The following is a 19709-nucleotide window of genomic DNA, read 5'->3' as shown; positions in this document are numbered from 1 at the left end:
GGTGGATGAAACTGGAGCCCATTATACAGAGTGAAGTAAGTCAGAAAGAAAAAAACACCAATACAGTATCCTAATGCATAAATATGGAATTTAGAAAGATGGTAACGATAGCCCTATATGCGAGACAGCAAAAGAGACACAGATGTATAGAACAGTCTTTCAGACTCTCTGGGAGAGGGTGAGGGTGGGATGATTCGGGAGAATGGCACTGACACATGTATATTATATGTGGCATAAATTATTTTGGAAGTAAGCTGTCAAGAGTCAGTCGGGATCCCTCCACCTTGAGCACTTGTAGATCTGAGTTGTTGTTCCCTACCACCCACTTTCAGATGTCAAGCCGTCACTCCTTAAGTCGCAGCACGCTGGCAATACAGGGTGGCGCAGCAAGAAAGCGCGTAAAGCTGCACAATGAAACGCGCCTGGATCTGGATCCCAGCCCTCTCACTCACCAGCTGTGAGACTGTGGGCAAACCTCGGCTTTCTCATCTAGCAGATGTGGACAATTCTGGGAATTGGAAAAGTGTATAAAAGCACCTTGCACATTGTTCAACAAAGAATAAGCACTCAATTAGTTACAATTTCTGTCACCATTCAGTTCCTATCACCAGTTCCAATGTCACCATTTCATCTCCTATCTTCCAGACCGCTCACTCCTTGGGCCTCTTCTCTTTTTCTCTGTCTATACTTTTTTTCTTTAATCTCATTAAATATCATGGTTTTAAATAACATCTATGTGCTAATAGAATTGCTCAAAATTCTCCAAGCCAGGCTTCAGCAATATGTGAACCGTGAACTTCCAGATGTTCAAGCTGGTTTTAGAAAAGGCAGAGAAACCAGAGGTCAAATTGCCAACATCCGCTGGGTCATCGAAAAAGCAAGAGGGTTCCAGAAAAATATCTATTTCTGCTTTATTGACTGTGCCAAAGCCTTTGACTGTGTGGATCACAATAAACTGTGGAAAATTCTGAAAGAGATGGGAATATGAGACCACCTGACCTGCCTCTTGAGAAACCTGTATGCAGGTCAGGAAGCAACAGTTAGAACTGGACATGGAACAACAGACTGGTTCCAAATAGGAAAAGGAGTACGTCAAGGCTGACTATTGTCACCCTGCTTATTTAACTTATATGCAGAGTACATCATGAGAAATGCTGGGCTGGAGGAAGCACAAGCTGGAATCAAGATTGCAGGGAGAAATATCAATAACCTCAGATATGCAGATGACACCATCCTATGGCATAAAGTGAAGAACTAAAGGGCCTCTTGATGAAAGTGAAAGAGGAGAGTGAAAAAGTTGGCTTAAAGCTCAACATTCAGAAAACTAAGATCATGCATCCGGTCCCAACACTTCATGGCAAAGAGATGGGGAAACAGTGGAAATAGTGGCTGACTTTATTTTTCTGGGCTCCAAAATCACTGCAGATGGTGATTGCAGCCATGAAATTAAAAGACGCTTACTCACTGGAAGGAAAGTTATGACCAAACTAGACAACATATTAAAAAGCAGAGACATCACTTTGTCAACAAAGGTCCGTCTAGTCAAGGCTATGGTTTTTCCAGTGGTCACGTATGGATGTGAGAGTTGGACTATAAAGCAAGCTGAGCACCAAAGAATTGATGCTTTTTCTTTTTTTCTTTTTTTTTTTAGTGGGAAGGAAAAGAGCGCAAGGGCCCCGCGAGCACCCACGTGCTGTCATTTTCCCTCTCCCTGCCGCCGGGACCGGAGGGAAGGGACACGTGCGCGCACGGAGGTGACAGCCGCGACAGGCGCACGCCACCAGCCCCCCGGCCCCGCTCGCCCCCCCTGGGAAAGGGGACGGCGGGGCCACCCTGCGGCGCCCCCGGACTCTCGTCCGAGCCATGCCTCTCCCCGCGTCCCCCGTCCCAGCCCGCGGGCGAAGGCCCACGGCGGGGAAGCGGAGGAGGGCGCAGCACCCCGAGGCCGGGAGGCGCCGTCAGGGGCGCCCCTCTCTTCTCCCTCTCCTCGACCCGCTCTTCCCCGCGCCCCCGCGTGGAGGACGGCGGCCCCTCGACCGCCCGGGGGAGAGGCAGAGCCCGCGGAGGGAAAAGAGCGAGGGTGGCACGGACCACCACAACGCCCCGGCCCGGAGCGACAAACCCTTGTGTCGAGGGCTGACTTTCAATAGATCGCAGCGAGGGAGCTGCTCTGCTACGTACGAAACCCCGACCCAGAAGCAGGTCGTCTACGAATGGTTTAGCACCAGGTTCCCCACAAACGTGCGGTGCGTGACGGGCGAGGGGGCAGCCGCCTTTCCGGCCGCACCCCGTGTCCCGGGACGAAGGACTCTCCGCACCGGACCCCGGTAGAATTGATGCTTTTGAACTGTGGTGGTGGAGAAGACTCTTGAGAGTCCCTTGGACTGCAAGGAGATCCAACCAGTCCATCCTAAAGGAGATCAGTCCTGGGTGTTCATTGGAAGGAATGATATTGAAGCCAAAACTCCAATACTTTGGCCACCTGATGCGAAGAACTGACCCTTTGGAAAAGACCCTGATGCTGGGAAAGATTGAGGGCAGGAAGAGAAGGGGATGACAGAGGATGAGATGGTTGGATGGCATCACCAACTCAATGGACATGGGTCTGGGTGGACTCCAGGAGTTGGTGATGGACAGGGAGGCCTGGTGTGCTGCGGTTCATGGGGTCACAAAGAGTCGGACATGACTGAGCGACTTAACTGAACAGAACTTATGTCTATGTGCTCTCAAAACTGGTTCCAAATTTATGTCTCCAGGCTTAACTCCTCTGAACTCTGGCCTCTACATCGAATTGTGCAGTTGACCTCTGCCCTGTCCCACCTCCCCCAACAACCAGAGTCTCCTGCACTCTTCACCATTAATTGAGAAATTACTGGCAACTCCAGTCCTCCAGTTGCTCAACCTCAGCGTCGTTCACCTCATATCCAATCAGCTAGCAACTCCTACTGGCTCCAACTCAAATATACCTTATATCAATGTATGACGCTCAAAATAACTGAGCACTTCCCCTCATCCCCACTCTACTATCCTGGCCCAAGCTACATCATCCCTTGCCTAGATCAGTGCAGTAGCCTCCTAACTGGTCTCTCTGCTTCTGTCCTTGTATCTCTACCTACCGTCTATTCTCAACACCACAGCCAAAGTGACTCTATCAAGATCTAAGTCACCTCATGCTGCTCCCCTGCTCAGAACCTTCCTGGGGCTTCTCTACTTTGAATGATGGGCTTACAAAGCCCACATCTTTGCTAAACTGGCATCCTTGCTATTCCTCAAACACCAGGCATACTCTCATACTTGCTATTCTAGTTGCCGGAAAAAAACAACCCTAACCCCAAAATGGCTTGGCTGGCTCCCTACAATCTTTCAGATACTCATTCAAAGCCTTAAGGCATTACCTTAAGGGGAGACATTTAGGAGCAAGATTCCAGATGCAGAAGAGGCTAACTCTACAAATTACCATCCACTGCACTGATTTAGATAAACAGGGTCATGGCCAATATGGAAAGTAACTACAGCTATGACTCAAAGGCAGCTAGACAGACAGAAAGGGTAATAAACACAGGTCAGATTCACTATGATCACTAGAGTTTCAAAGATACACAAATATGAATGATACTACTATATCTTTTTTATTAATCAGTGTATATCCAGTGCCAGATCACAGTATGTGTTCAAGAAATACTTAGTGAGTAAAAAAGTCACTTTTCATTGAGATTTTCCCTGATTCTATAGGTTCTTTCGCCTTCTAATAATACATATATTTTTACTTACTTATCGTCTCCCCAAGGGGGCAGAGATACCTGCTGTAACTCTAGAACCCTGCCTGGAATATAGTAGGAGCTCAACCGTATTTATTGAATAAATTACTGCCCTAGAGTTCTTCCTCTTTGGGGTCTTGCTGTTGAATACATCTGATAAAATAAACATAGGAGTCCACACACTCAGGTAACTAGCCAGCACAGCAGGACCGCTTTTGACGGTGGCAGGAGGCGGGTCCTTTCACTAAGTGCTGCAAAGCCTGGATGAAATCTAAAGCCCTGGAGCTTTTGCAGCTTTTCCACCCCTCTGCCTGGAGCTGAGGGTGAGGAAATGTTCACAAACCTACACTACAAACTGCAAGAAACAGTGATTCACAGGCCAATTATAACGAAATTAACCATTTCTAGCTACCTATCTTGACAGACATTAAACCATCTATCCTAAGAGGAAAACTAGCTTCTGTCCTGAATCACAGACCCCAGATGGCTTCTGACTATGGTTGCTGTTTCATACCAAGAAAAAAATCCATTATCAGTAACTGAGCTAATTTTTACTGAGCCAACACCCTAAACTAGATGTTACACAAGCTGAGGATACTATTTTGGTTTGTTTGTTTGTTTGTTTAATTATGTCTGACAAACTAGAAAGAAAAATCATTATTTCTTTTACAAAAACTTTTATATCTTGAAAGACTACAAAATGCCTTAGCTTTAAAACTCTATTTTTTACTAGTTTAAGAATTCTTATACCTGAGGCATTCCAAGAAGTCTTCAGAATAATAAATTGCTTCTATACGTAGAAAAACTATACTTTTAAGTTTTAAAAATCTGTCTGGAATATTACGTATCACTTCAGTGTACAGAGGTTATTATTCCATATCGACCATTCTCTAACTGGTTAACCTAATGACTCTCTTTAGTGGATATTAAATCTCATCCAATATCTTGCTGAAAACATTACTTTTCTGAAAAACATATCCTGATTTAATGTGTGAGATGTGTGTGTGCTCAGTCGTGTCCGACTTTCTGTGATCCCATGTACTGCAGCCCATCAGGAACCTCTGTCCATGGAATTTTCCAGGCAAGAATACTGGAGTGGTTTGCCATTTCCTCCTCTAGGGGATCTTCCCAACCCAGGGATCCAATCCGCATCTCCTTTATCTCCTGTATTGGCAGGCAGATTCTTGACCACCAGCGCCAGCTGTGAAGGACAAGGAAGCCTGGTGTGCTGCAGTCCATGGGGTCACAAAGAGTCGGATATGACCGAGTGACTGAAAACCAAACAAAGCGCCACCTATGCAACAGTCATTTAAAATTCAAATTAAAAATCACCCGGAGAGTCTCTGGCCAACCTTCCTCTTGGCATTACCTTAAAGGGAGAAGTTTAGGAGCAAGATTCCAGACAGAAGAGGCTAACTCTATAAATTATCATCCACTGCACTGATTTAGATAAACAGGGTCATGGCCCACATGAAAAGTAACTATAGCCATGATTCAAGGCAGCTAGAGAGACAGTGTGATAAACACAGGCCAATATCAGTATGCTCACTAGAGTCTCAAAGATACACAAATATGAATGATACTACTATATCCTTTTTATTGATCAGTGTATAGCCAGTGCCTGGTTCATAGTATGTGCTCAAGAAATACTTGCTGAGTAAAGAAATGAATGTACAACCCTGACAAATTCAAGCATGCGAACTTCTCCGAGAGGTAGAAAAGAACTATGATATGTTAAAATGAGATTCTCTCAAGGCTACAGGATATAGTCCTCAACAATGTTTCTAAAAGAAACATATACTGGGAAACCTGAAATTGTGGACTAACCCTGAATATTTCTACTGCTACAGAAGCCAAACTATCAGATTTGAAGGTACCCTTTTTTGTTGCTGTTGTTCTATTTTGGTTTTCTTTTGACCATGACACATGGCTTGTGGAATCTCGGTTCCTTGACCAGGGACTGAACCTGGACAACAGCAGTGAAAGCCCAGAATCCTAACCACAAAACCACCAAGGAACTCTTGGTACTGTGTTTTAGACGTGGACTTTAATTATTAATTAGCAACTCACTTGACCAGAACCTCCTAGAAAGCAGACAAAATATCTAAGTTTGTTATTATGTACCTTGTCCTTAACACAGTGCCTGGCACCAACATTTGCTGAATGAATAAGTCATTGACCTGACACCATTCTGAAGTCCACTATAACATGTCATTCCTCAATACACTATACTCACAAATATGCCTCCTAATGTTCTACCCTTCTACTATAAAGAAAGCTGAGTGCTGAAGAATTGATACTTTTGAACTGTGGTGTTGGAGAAGACTCTTGAGAGTCCCTTGGACTGCAAGGAGATCCAACCAGTCCATCCTAAAGGAGATCAGTCCTGGGTGTTCATTGGAAGGACTGATGTTGAAGCTGAAACTCCAATACTTTGGCCACCTGATGCGAAGAGCTGACTCATTTGCAAAGACCCTGATGCTGGGAAAGACTGAGGGCAGGAGGAGAAGGGGATGACAGAGGATGAGATGGTTGGATGGCATCACTGACTCAATGGACATGGGTTTGGGTGGACTCCGGGAGTTGGTGATGGACAGGGAGGCCTGGCATGCTGCGGTTCATGGGGTTGCAAAGAGTCGGACTTGACTGAGCGATTGAACTGAACTGAATGTTCTACCCTGTATATGTCCAACTGAATGCAGAGTTCCAGACAATAGCAAGGAGAGATAAGAAAGCCTTTTTTTTTTTTTCTGTTTAAATTGCTTGCACATTTTATTTTTTTAATTTTTTTCCATTTATTTTTATTAGTTGGAGGCTAATTACTTTACAATATTGTAGTGGTTTTTGCCATACATTGACATTCTTAAGTGAACAATGCAAAGAAAGAAAGAAAAACAATAGATGGGAAAGACTAGAGATCTCTTCAAGAAAACTGGAGATACCAAGGGAACATTTCATGCAAAAATGGGCACAATAAAAGACAGACATGGCAAGGACCTAACAGAAGCAGAAGAGATTAAGAAGAGGGGGCAAGAATACACAGAAGAACTGTACAAAAAAGGTCTTAATGACCTGGATAACCGCAACGGTGTTGTCACTCACCTAGAGCCAGACATCCTGGAATGTGAAGTGGGCCATAGGAAGCATAACTACGAACAAAGCTAGTGGAGGTGATGGAATTCCAGTTGAGCTATTTCAAATCCTAAATGATGATGCTGTTAAAGTCCTGCCACCAACATGTCAGCAGATTTGGAAAACTTAGCAGTTGGTCACAGGTCTGGAAAAGGTCAGTTTTCATTTCAATCCCAAAGAAGGGCAATGCCAAAGAATGTTCAAATTACTACACAATTAAACTTATTTCACATGCTAAGGTGAGCACATGTAAGGTAGTGCTCAAAACCCTTCAAGCTAGGCTTCAGTAGTACGTGAACCATGAACTTTCAGATGTTCAAGTTGCTTTTAGGAAAGGCAGAGGAACCAGAGATCAAATTGCCAACATCCACTGGCTCATAAAAAAAAAGCAAGAGAATTCCAGAAAAACATCTACTTCTGCTTCACTGACTAAGCTAAAGCCTTTGACTGTGAGATCACAACAAACTGTGGAAACCTCTGAAAGAGATGGGAATACCAGACCACCTTACCTGCCTCCTGAGAAATCTGTATGCGGGTCAAGAAGCAACAGTTAGAACCAGACATGGAACAATGGACTGGTTCAAAATTGGGAAAGGAGTACATCAAGGCTATATATTGTCACCCTGCTTATTTAACTTCTATGCAGAGTACATCATGCAAAATGCATGCCTGAATGAATCACAAGTTGGAATCAAGCTTGCTGGGAGAAATATGCAGATGATAGCACTCTAATGGCAGAAAGCAAAGAGGAATTAAGGAACCTTTTGATGAAGGTGAAAGAGGGCAGTGAAAAAGCTGGTCTAACACTCAACATTCCCAAAACTAAGATCATGGTATCTGGTCCCTCACTTCATGGCAAACAGATGGGGAAAAAGTGGAAACAGTGAGAGACTTTATCTTCTTGGGCTCCAAAATCACTGCAGACGGTGACTGCAGCCATGAAATTAAAGAACACTTTGCTCCTTGGAAGAAAAGCTATGATGAAACTAGACAGCATATTAAAAAGCAGAGACATCACTTTGGTGACAAAGGTTCAAGTAGCTATGGTTTTTCCAGTAGTCATGTACGGATGTGAGAGTTCAACCATAAAGGAGGTTGAGCGCAGAAGAATTGATACTTTTGAACTGTGGTGCTAGAGAAGACTCTTGAGAGTCCCTTGGACTGCAAGGAGATCAAATGAGTCGATCCTAAAGGAAATCGCCCCTGAATATTCACTGGAAGGACTGATGCTGAAGCTGAGGTTCCAATACTTTGGTCACTTGATGGGAAGTACTGACTCATCGGAAAAGACCTTGATGCTGGGAAAGATTGAGGGCAGGAGGAGAAGGGGATAACAGAGGATGAGATGGTTTACTAGCATCACTGACTCAATGGACATGACTTTGAGCAAACTCCCAAGAGATAGTGAAGGACAGGGAAGTCTGGCATGCTACAGTCCATGGGGTCACAAAGAGTCAGACACGACTTAGTGACTGAACAACAACAACCAATGTCAAGTTGCTTTCTCAACACAGAAAAGGTCACGTTCGACTCTTCTGCGACCCCATGGACTGTAGCCTGCCAGGTTTCTCTGTCCACAAGATTTCCCAGGCAAGAATAGTGGAGTGGGTTGCCATTTCCCTCTCCAAGGGATCTTCCAGACCCATGGATCAAACATCTCCTATATTGCAGGTGGACTCTTTATCACTGAGCTACCAGGGAAGCCCAAAAGCTGAAATACTGAACAAAAAGTGAAAATTAAGGTTGACCGGGACAAGAGTACAAAGAAAAGTGATCAGGTTCTATCAGTTAGTATTGTTTGTAGCCATTGCTATGTTATGAATGTATTTATAAAGCTCGTGTGTTTCAATGGCCCTGTGTGCTAACAGTAAGTCACTCTTGCAAGTAAAATAAATATTCATAAATTTATTTGCACAGTATATTTTATATAAGCCTGCATTGGCAGGTGGATACTTTACCACTGGGCCACCAATGAAGCCCTCTATTATTTTAATACTACCCAAATACATTTGCTAAGTTTCTTCCAGTGCTTGTATTCGCTACAGATTATAGTTCATTTAAGTATTTTTAACAAAAGAAATGCAGAGGAGATGCAAATATTAATACTGAACTATTATGCTGTATGTTGTTGCTGCTGTTGTTCAGTGGCTAAGTCGTGTTCAACTCTTTGCGACCACATGGACTGTAGCACGTCAGGCTCCTCTGTCCTTCACTATCTTAAGTTTGCTCAAATTCACATATAGTGAGTCAGTGATGCCATCAGAGGGCAGACAGAATGAAATCCACAATCACAGAAAACTAATCAAACTGATCACATGGACCACAGCCTTTCTAACTCATCCATGAGCCATGAGTGTAGGGCCACCCAAGACAGATGGGTCATGGTGGAGAGTTCTGACAAAACGTGGTCTGCTGGAGAAGGGAATGGCACACCACTTCAGTATTCTTGCCTTGAGAATCCCATGAACAGTATGGAAAGGCAAAAAGATAGGACACTGAAAGATGAACTTCCCAGGTCGGTAGGTGCCCAATATGCTACTGGAGATCAGTGGAGAAATAACTCCAGAAAGAATGAAGAGACAGAGCCAAAGCAAAAACACCACCCAGTTGTGGATGTGACTGGCAATGGAAGTAAAGTCTGATGCTGTAAAGATGCAAATAACTGACTCATTGGAAAAGACCCAGATGCTGGGAAACATTGAAGGCAGGAGGAGAAGGGGACGACAGAGGATGAGATGATTGGATGGCATCAGGCACTCAATGGACACGAGTTTGAGTAATCTCCAGGAGTTGGTGATGGACAGGGAAGCCTGGTGTGCTGCAGTCCATGGGGTCACAAAGAATCGGATATGACTAAGCGACTGAACTGACTGACTGACTGATGCTATCTAACCATCTCATTCTCTGCCACCCCCTTCTTCTTTTGCCTTCAATCTTTCCCAGCATCAAGGTCTTTCCAATGAAATTAATATGTTGTACATTATTTCAATAAAAATTTTTTAAAAGATGTGAATATTGTCACAAATTTATTGTCTAAAATTTGAATTAGCAAAACAAAATGGCTTTCAATGGCAAAGTCAAAATCATAGCAAGCAGACAGAATATTTTAATTGTTAATAAATAAAAAGAATAGGAATTTCCCTGGTAGCCCAGCCGTTAAGATTTTACCTTCCAATGCAGGGGGTGTGGATTAGATCCCTGGTAGCAGAGCTAAGATCCCACATACCTTTTGGCCAAAAATCCAAAACATAAAATAGAAGCAATATTATAACAAATTCAATAAAGTCTTTAAAAATGGTGCACATCTTTTAAAAAAGAATGTATATATGAATAACTGAATTATTTTGCTGTACAGCAGGAATTAAAACATGGCAAATCAACTGTTGATTTCATTCAATAAAACTTAAGAAAAATAAATACAAGTAGCTGCTAGAAAATAAAAAAGAAAATCTGTCTGTTTAAAAAAAAAAAAAAAGAGTATGAGCTTATGCAAAGCAACATGTACCCTAATGGCCCCACCGAAGACGTTTTCGGATACACTCAACAATTCAACCAAACATCAACAGAAACTTTTTCTGTGTCTGAGATATCAGTCATAAAACAAAGACCAATGCCATCAGCCATCAGATAGGGTAACCAATGCTTTGTGTATTTAAAATTTCGCTTTAAAAATCACTTTTAAATATTAAATATCTGTGGTATTATTTTACAGCTTTTAAACTATTTTTATTTAACATTTATTTTGTGTTAATATTCCCTTCTTTTAATATTTTATATTATCAGATACCTATTATGTTAATTTTCTAATTTTGATAAGTATCAATATTTTATGATTATGTAAGATATTAGGGTTGGGGAAGCTGAGTGAAAGCATATGGGAACTCTACTATTGTTGCAACTTCTTTACGAATCCAAAATTATTTTAAAATAAAAAGTTAAAAAATATTTCAAAGTTTATTATCAGGTAGAGAATAATTTTACATGTCATTAAGATATATAATCTAATATTTTGGTTCATAATAATAACACATGCATTTATTTCATATATATATATGTATATACACATACATAAAAACTCTGAAACTTTTAGTATAATCCTAACAGAAAAATTGTTCACTATTATTACAGTTATCACTATTATCAAGAACATATAAAGAGCCTTTTTTTTAGAAAATACAGAATAATTTATAATTTTAGGAATTACCAGGAATTCCAATTTCTTGTTTCTGAACCTCAATGATTACTATCCTTCAGGAATTTGGAAACACTGGCTGACCACAAGCAACTGACAGAAATAAATGCAAATCCTCTCTGGAGTCATGTTTTAATTCATCTCAGATCTTGATATTTTCCAAATACTATGACTAGCACACAGAAAAAGATAACCAGACACATGATGAGTGTAGACCATATGAATGAGAACCATGTGACATTAAAAACACTCCCAGTAAGACTTAATACCTTGAAATTATCATCAGTTCAGTTCAGTCACTCAGCCATGCCCGACTCTTTGCGACCCCATGGACTGCAACACGCCAGGCCTCCCTGTCCATCACCAACTCCTGGAGTTTACTCAAACTCACGTCCATTGAGTTGGTGATGCCATCCAACCATCTCATCCTCTGTCATCCCCCACAGACTATAAAACAAATATCTTTATCATATGTAAAGAAAGTAAAAATCGAGCTGAAAGATACCTGCAGGAAACAGAAAGCTATAAAAGGTAACACATCAGATTCGAAGAAAAAAAATAAAAATAGAGCTTCTAGTAAATGAGTCCTCATGACTTCATAATTCCAGAGTCTTAAGAAGGAGCAATATGAAGAAGAGTATAAAGGCTATATACATTTATGTGTGAGCACTCATGGAAATCTATACACCATCCTATACTTAAACTGAATCCATTCAGTGTATTCCCTGTTGGTCTAACTAAATTCACACTGATACCCATAAAATGGAGTTGAATGTAAACAAATAGTCATGTATATTCTGCTCTAAAACCACCAAGCACAAACCAGAGCCCCCAACTGACTACAGTTCAAATAAATAAAGTCATACCCCTTCTTCCTATACTTAAGTCTTGCAATTACAAGTGTTTCTTAAATATATTTTCTAATTTCTCAAACTCCTATTAAATATCTACCATATCATAAGCATAGCTAGGCATCTGCCCATTCATTTTCTTATTAAAAAAAGTAGAAGGAGTAATAGCTATAAAGAACCTATTTTTAAAATAACCTAATTTTGGGTCTGGCTCACTACTGGACTACTTTGCTACTGTTAACTATATCTAACAAGGAGACCAGAATCTTAGCACCAATAATCCCTAGCTCCCTAGTAGTCCAGACTCAAAGAAACAGTGGAGGTAGGAGATCTTCAAAAGCTCTGGAAGGTAGAACTGAAACTTCAATTTCATTCAGTTTAACTAAATTCAACTCATTAAGTATTGACTGAGTCTACTACATGTTGAACACCACACCAGGTGTGTGGAAAATGGCACACCCACTATCACACAGTAGCTGTCTTCTCATTAGGCTTAAAATTTTCATGGAGAGGTATATAAGTAACTAAATATTAATCAGGATTAGACAAATACTATATCAAAAGTTCTTTAAGGATTTCCCTCATGGTTAGGAATTCATCTGCCAATGCAGGGGACATAGGTTCAATCCCTGGTCTGGGAAGAATCCATATACTGCGAAGCAACTAAGCCTGTGCGCCACAGCTACTGAAGCCCACTCACCCTGGAGCCCATGCTCAGCAACAAGAGAAGCCACTGCAATGAGAAGGCTGTGAACTGCAACGAAGAGTGCCCCCACTCACCGCAACCGGAGAAAGCCCACATGCAACAGCAAAGACCAAATCCCACCGAAATATATAATTTTTTTAAAGTTTTAAATTTTATGCCTTAAAATTGAAGATTAGAGATTGTATGGGACTGCACTGGAGGGTTAAAGGCTGGTATTCAAACTGATTAATTTCTGCCTCTTCCAAGGGACTGCTTATATTGCTGGATGTACTTTTTTATGAAGACAGAAAAAGATGACTTTAAGAGGCACAGTCAGTGACTGCAAGAAATAAGTAATTTCATCATATTAGCGATTGATACAAATAATACACCTATTAAAAATCAATCAGGTCAACAGTAACACTAGCAATATTGTATATGGTGGAGTCAGATAAAGAAAAGTCTTCCTGATTAAGACTATACCCACCTACTGTGGGTCTTTCATGGCACTGAACTTTTAGAATTAAAAAAAAAAATAGTAAGAACACCAGCTGAATTATTAAATTAGTTCTGAAAAAAGAAGGTCAATAGAACAGGACTTCCTTGGTGGTCCAGTGGTTAAGAATCCGCCTGCCAATGTAGGGAACACGAGTTCAATCCCTGGCTGGGGAAGATTCCATGTGGCACGGAAGCCCCCACGCCCTAGACCCTGCGCTGTACAACAGAAGTCACTGCAATGAGAAGCCTCTGTACCACGAGGAACAGCAGCCCCACTTGCCCCAACTAGACAAAGTCCTGGCACAGCAACGAAGATTCAGCCCAGCCAAAAATAAAATAAATACATTAAAAAAAAAAAAAAAGGTCAGTGGAATAAAAAAAGAATACCAATTTCATCCATTAGTACCAGTCCATTATTGGAATGTTGAATATAACATTTCTCTGGAACAGTACTAAAAATATCATTATTGAGAAATTATTGCCACCTAGAATTTGAGAGAGTTTTGTTCTGCCACCTGCACATCTAATGCAAGAGCAATTTACAAGTATATCTCAAAAACCATATGTATAGAAGGTGATGGAGAATCTGAAGCTTGCTATGGCTTTGAGGATATAGCACTGAGCCAGGGTTCCCTTAGGATTCCTTTTCAGGCCCTCTGAAGTCATCAAGCTATCTGGCATTCCCCCAAGAGTTCAGATACTCATATTAAACGAACACCCTCTTGAGGACACATCTAAGTACTCACCCTTGTGCTTTACCTTGAGAGCAAATGTTAACCGCTGCCACAAATGACTTGTGAGTCCAGTGACCGGTCTGGTCTCTAACTCATCACCCTGCAAGTGCTCCAGGACACTCTCCCAGAGCCATACCTCTGATTTTGGAGTTCCCACAGAACTATGCCCACTGGCACAGCACTTCTTGCCTGAGCATATTTTAGACAGAGGTTTCCTTTCTTTCTGTAATCCATTTGTTTTCCACCTTTCAGAAAATTACTCAATTTCTGGTCTTCCAATAATACTCTTTCTTCTTGGATTTTTTTTTTTTAATTCACTTTTAGAGATCTAAAGGAAAATGAAGTTGTTCAGTTGTGTCCAACTCCTGAGACCCCATGGACTGTAGCCCTCCAGACTCCTCCATCCTTGGGATTCTCCAGGCAAGAATACTGCAGTGAGAAGCCATTTCCTTTTCCAGGGAATACCCAGCTTTTATTTATTAGGATCCTGCAACTCCTAGATCCACAGAGTGCTTTTTGTTACTGACTTCCTTAAGGAGATATAGGTTTAGAGCTTTCTAGCACGTATGCCAAAGGGCATGCACAGTCATGCTCTCCTTGGGCCCTAGACCAGTTGCTATTGTCTCACTCTTTTCTTACTTTATAAACTATTTCTTCTGGCAGTCTGGTGAACACAACTGGAGAATACACCAGTATTCTGGTGAATACCACTAAGTCCATGCGCCACAACTACTAAGCCTGTGCTGAGAGCCCAGGAGCCACAACTGAAGCCCGTACGCTCTAGAGCCTGCACTCTGTGACAAGAAAAACTGCCACAATGAAAGTCCCTGGACCACAACCAGAGACCAGCTCATGCTGGCCAAAACTAGAGAAAAGCCCACGCAGCAACAAAGATGCAGCACAGCCAAATAAATAAATAAAAAGCAAATCATTCCTTAGTTGTCCATCAAAAATGGTAACATATTCCTAAAAACTTGGGTAGGCTGTTATTTGGACTTGAGGATATCAAGAAACAAGTATATACTATCTTCTAATCACTTACCTCTAAGTTGTTGGAGTTCCGTGTTCAAACTCTCAATGTTACTCTCGTAGAACTCAAGATTCTGAAGGGTCTCTGCCCTCAGTGATTCCTCTTGCTTCTCCTCCAGCAGTAAGTTGAGGTCTTCCCGAGCCCTGCGGCACATATCCAAGTCCTGTTCCATCTCCTGAATCCTCACCAAGACCAAGGGACACTGGGAAGTTTGGTCCAAAGTCTTGTCCACGTTCTCAGGGCCCTCCTTTTGTAGGCTCTCCCAGCCAGGACGGTTACAGGTTAAGAGCTTGGGGGGTACTGCATTTGTTCTCTGCTGGGCCGAGGGAGGCAGGGGAGCTGGGCGAGAGGGTCTCATTGCCAAGGGTGGATCCAGTCTCAGGTTCTGGTCTCCCGGCACATGCGGAGGAGTGGGTGCTGGAGTACAGGGACGGGGCGGTGGGGGCCTTAGAGCTTTTCTTCTTTCAGGCAACTCCTGCTGAGTCATTAGCTTCGAGGAACCTCGGAAAATATCCTTTTCGGAGTTAAAGTCCATGATTGAAAAGTGGCGCAAAATTTTATCCGGTTCTGGGCAGGGCCCTGACAAGCTCTTCTCAAACTCTATCAGTTGTTGTGTCAACTTGGAATCCAGGTCCGTGCTGCCTTCTCCTTGTGACCGTGTCATGGCTTCCAGGGCAGGTGCCTTGTCTTGCAGACCAGGCTTCACCTCTGATCTGTCTGGGGCGGAGCAGAAGCTGGAAGCACTTTCTTTGGGCGTGCAGTGCCTTTTTACACATCTTGCCAGGCCCTGGAGCTGAGAGCTCAACTGGCTGGGTCTGACTGCCCTGGAGGCAGTGAGGGAAGAGGTGCTGTGAAGAGGTGGCCCTGGCTTCTGCAGGGTTTTCGGCTGGGAGTATGAAGTTCTTCTGGGAGGTAGGCTGGAGTAGTCTCGAGTCCTTGCTTCTAGAGGAAGAGAGTCAGAATACTGGTCTGGGCTTGGGTGGCTTCCTCCTCTCATAGAATAATACTGGTTTCTCTGCCATTCAGGATGAAAAGGTAGTGGAGGTTGGGATGCAACACCATTGACAACCTCTGAAGGATCCTTCGTGGAAGAGCATTTGACAAGAAGCTGCTCGTGCCCCGCACTTGGGCTTCTCGGGGGCCCTCCTGAGGGGTCCGTGTCCCAGTGAGACTGTTTATTTTCTTCACACTCAGAAGTCAGGTGCTCCAGGGTAGAAGTGGATGTTTCAGAAATAACACAGTTGGACTTCTCTGCTTTATACTCATGAAATTCATGTCTTTTTCCTTCTGCTTCTAAGGAGTTCTCAGAACAATCCAAAGGTGTGTCAGGAATGTTGGTGAGGTCGCTCTCCTGTGGCAGATCCATGGTTTCCTCCGCCCTTGTTTGAGGACATAACTTTACAAAACGGTAAGGAAAGATGCCTGTCCTGCCCTTCAGTGACCCTTCGAGCCAGCCATCTTCCAGGGTGCCCAGGATTCGGATTTTATCACCTACTTCAAAATCCAGCTCATTTGGCTCCAGGGCCTGGAATCTGTAGAGAGCAATTCCGTAGGTGCCCGGCTGCTCACTGTCCTCTTCTGCCTCTTTCTCTTCTGCTGTACTGGTGTCTACCTCACCGTTACTAATGCCATCATCACAATTTCCAGAACTCACCGATTCATCCACAGTCCTCAGGGGCCCCAAAAGCTCTACAAAACCTTCTGGAAAAATGCCTCTTCGACCCTCTAGTTCCCCTTCAAACCAGCCTGGCTCAGGAATTCCAATAATGGTAATCACATCCCCTTCTCTGAAGTCCAGCTCCTCATCCAGCTGGGCAGAAAGCCCCATCAGCGCCCGGGCTTGTCCCATGGAATATTCGGGAATCTGGAGAAGAGCACTCTGTGAGTGCCACTGCCGACTCTGTGAGGAGAGGCAGAGCTCCCTAACACACGAGGCTGGGAAGAAGCCCCGGGCACCCCAGCAGTTTCGGCCCTGCAGCCAGCCACCAGTGAGAGTGCCATCGAGAATCACTAGGTCACCTAAAGAAAGAGAAGAGAAACAGAGATAATGACTTCCATTATCACCCCAGGAGGATAGAGGTATAAGTAATAGTGCAATTCATCATCTTAAACACCTACCAAATTCAAGGGAATGTAAATCTAGAGTTTTCAGGGCATAAACACTTTTTGACAATTTGGTGACAATACAGTGAACATTCCTGTAAACCTGTGGTTTCCAAAATGTGGTCCTCAAAACGCTGGGGGTGGATTCCTAAGATCTTTCAGAGGGTCTGTGAGGTCAAAACTATTTTTTTTTTTTTTCACTTCATCCAAAACAATGTAATGTGGCAAACTGAATACTGATTCAAATAAAAGAATCGAGATTTCTTCTATTTTTAAATTAAATTAAAAAAAAAAACTGTTGAGTGCATTGCACGGCTTGCAGGATCTTCGTTCCTCGACCAAGGATTGAACTTGCACCCTCAGCAGTAAAAGCACAGAATCCTACTTACTGAACCACCAGGAAACACCCTAGATTTCTTCTACTAAACCAAAAAGACGTCTGCGAAAAATGTAAACAAATGTTACTATTCTCACTAAATTTTTTTGTTTAGGAAACTACTTATTTTTCATAAAATGTTATTCTTGTTATTAATGTTAATATGCATTTTAAAAATAAATTGAAAATTTTTAAAAAATCTCAGCTTCAATAGCTAATGTAAATATGAATAGACTCACAGAAGCAAGTACTCTTTAGGTTCTCAAAAATTCTAAGAATGTAAATGAGTCCTAGGATCAAAAAGGTTGAGAAATGCTACTATCAACAAGTTTGTATCACTGGATTTATTTATAAATGATGGAGAATATATTCATTTCCACTAGAAGCCTTTGAATAGCTTGATCTAATTTGTCACACTAAGTTATATTCGATATCAAAAATTAGCAAAGAAAGAAATCTTCAAAGTCCCTCCTAAGCAATCCTTATCCTGAAAATACATCATAATGAAATCTTAAAAGAGTGTTCAAGTAATCAGGACTTTGTTTTTGAAAATAATCAGTAATTTCAATATTGTTGTTTCAAGCTATTGTCACAAAATATACACTAAACAGTTAGCATCTGTCTTGCTTCTGAAGAAGGTGAGGCATGGAAAAGACAGGGCACAGTGCTTGTTTCTGAAAAAAATGAAACTATAATTCAACCAATTATGATTCACCCCAGTTTAAAAAATTCCTCTATAGTTTTGCAGCAAATTGTTTTGCAGCAAACTTTTAATTTTCTAATTATGAACTATTCATTTTGTAGATTATCAATTTTAATTTTTTTTAACTTTCTTAATATCTAAGTTAATTTCCCTTTCATGAGTAGAGGTGATTAAGGACTACAACTGCCCCAAGTAAAATAAGACCAGGAGAGCAAAGCACCTGGCAAAATCATGAGGTCTTTTATAGTCAAGCATACTTGAATGTTGGATTATCGTTTAGGGTGTCAATTTATATGCTCTTTTTATAAAAATTAAATCTATCTTCTTACCAAGTGAATTAGATGCAATACTGGCAGGTACCACTTCTCTTTTTTGTTTCAAGAATCTGGTATAATGCCTTTCACACAGCAAGCACTCAATGTCAACTTCATTATTAGTGAAGATTCTTCAATTTCCCAATAAATGTACCTTCCCTCCAAAACTAGCTCCATGCTGCCAACTTCCTTTTGTTCTATGATTTCTTCTCTCAAAACATTTATTCCGTTCATCACTTGCTCTTTGCTACCATCTAGTCCAACTCTCATCATCTCATTCTTTTAAAGCTTTCCCTAGACACTGTCTCTTCCAATCTACCAAACTAAGACTATAAACATACCAATTTTATCATACCCTTACCCTGCTCGAATGTTTACCATGGGACATGAAGCCTTTTTCCTATTAACCAAGGCTTCTTCTATAATAATCCTATTCTTACTACCTGAAATATATTAAAAGAAAATAAGCTTGCTCTGAATATTCTCCAAAGAGATTTAGTTACTAAGCTACCAAAAGAAAGTGTTCCTGAAAGTCACTCAGTCGTGTCTGACTCTTTGTGACCCCATGGACTATACAGTTCATGGAATTCTCCAGGCCAGAATACTGGAGTGGGTAACCTTTCCCTTCTCCAGGGGATCTTCCCAACCCAGGGATCAAACCCTGAATTGCAGGCAGATTCTTTACCAGCTGAGCTACCAGGGAAGCCCAAGCTACCAAAAGGCTGTTCTTATGTTTTCACCTCAATGCAACCTGGCATTCACATCCAGATATAACCTCCCCCTGCCCCATCCCCAGCTATCCAATATTATCTCACCTCTGAGAGCCTAATTCCACACAAGGGGACTTTCATTGTCTTCTAGACAAGCTTCTCCATCCAAAACCTTAGCATATTTCTCTAATAAACTTTAGAGGTCTACACACATCTTGGTCATCTGTAATCTACTAAAGAAATTATCACTTATATCAACAATTTTGACACTTGTATATTTATACACTATACAGCTCCTAATGTAAGATTTTTGCATTTAGTGGTAGGCACTAAATCATTCTCACTGATTTCATACTGATTTGCTTAGATGTTCCTGAAAAATAGGGTCTTGGTCCTATATTTTTATTTTCCCTTTAATTTCTGATTCAATATCCCACTGGTCAGAGCTTGGGGTCCTGAGAATTACAAGTGACTTTTCCCCATTCCAACAGGACCACAGAAGAAACTCACTGGAGACATGGCTACTATTCAGACACAACAAGCCCTTTAGTGAATAAAAATAAAAGTGTGTCATAACTCCCACTCTATTGGCTTTGAAATGAACTGGCTTTTTTAAAGCTGCA

General features: G+C 41.8%; 1 protein-coding gene across 1 annotated transcript in view; it reads right to left on the bottom strand.

Annotated features, from left to right (window-relative positions):
• LOC122446048 (dynamin binding protein) overlaps window positions 1-19709 on the bottom strand; it is a 114046-nt gene that overhangs the window by 55946 nt on the left and 38391 nt on the right. The window contains exon 4 of the mRNA XM_043475748.1: window positions 14893-16899. Within this exon, the coding sequence (XP_043331683.1) occupies window positions 14893-16899 (2007 nt within the window). The remainder of the gene's footprint in view (window positions 1-14892; window positions 16900-19709) is intronic.

This window comes from Cervus canadensis, chromosome 8, assembly GCF_019320065.1.
Source record: "Cervus canadensis isolate Bull #8, Minnesota chromosome 8, ASM1932006v1, whole genome shotgun sequence".
Classification (NCBI taxonomy): Eukaryota; Metazoa; Chordata; class Mammalia; order Artiodactyla; family Cervidae; genus Cervus; species Cervus canadensis.
Note: the sequence above shows the minus strand (reverse complement) of the source record. Positions and strands in the feature narration are given on the sequence as shown.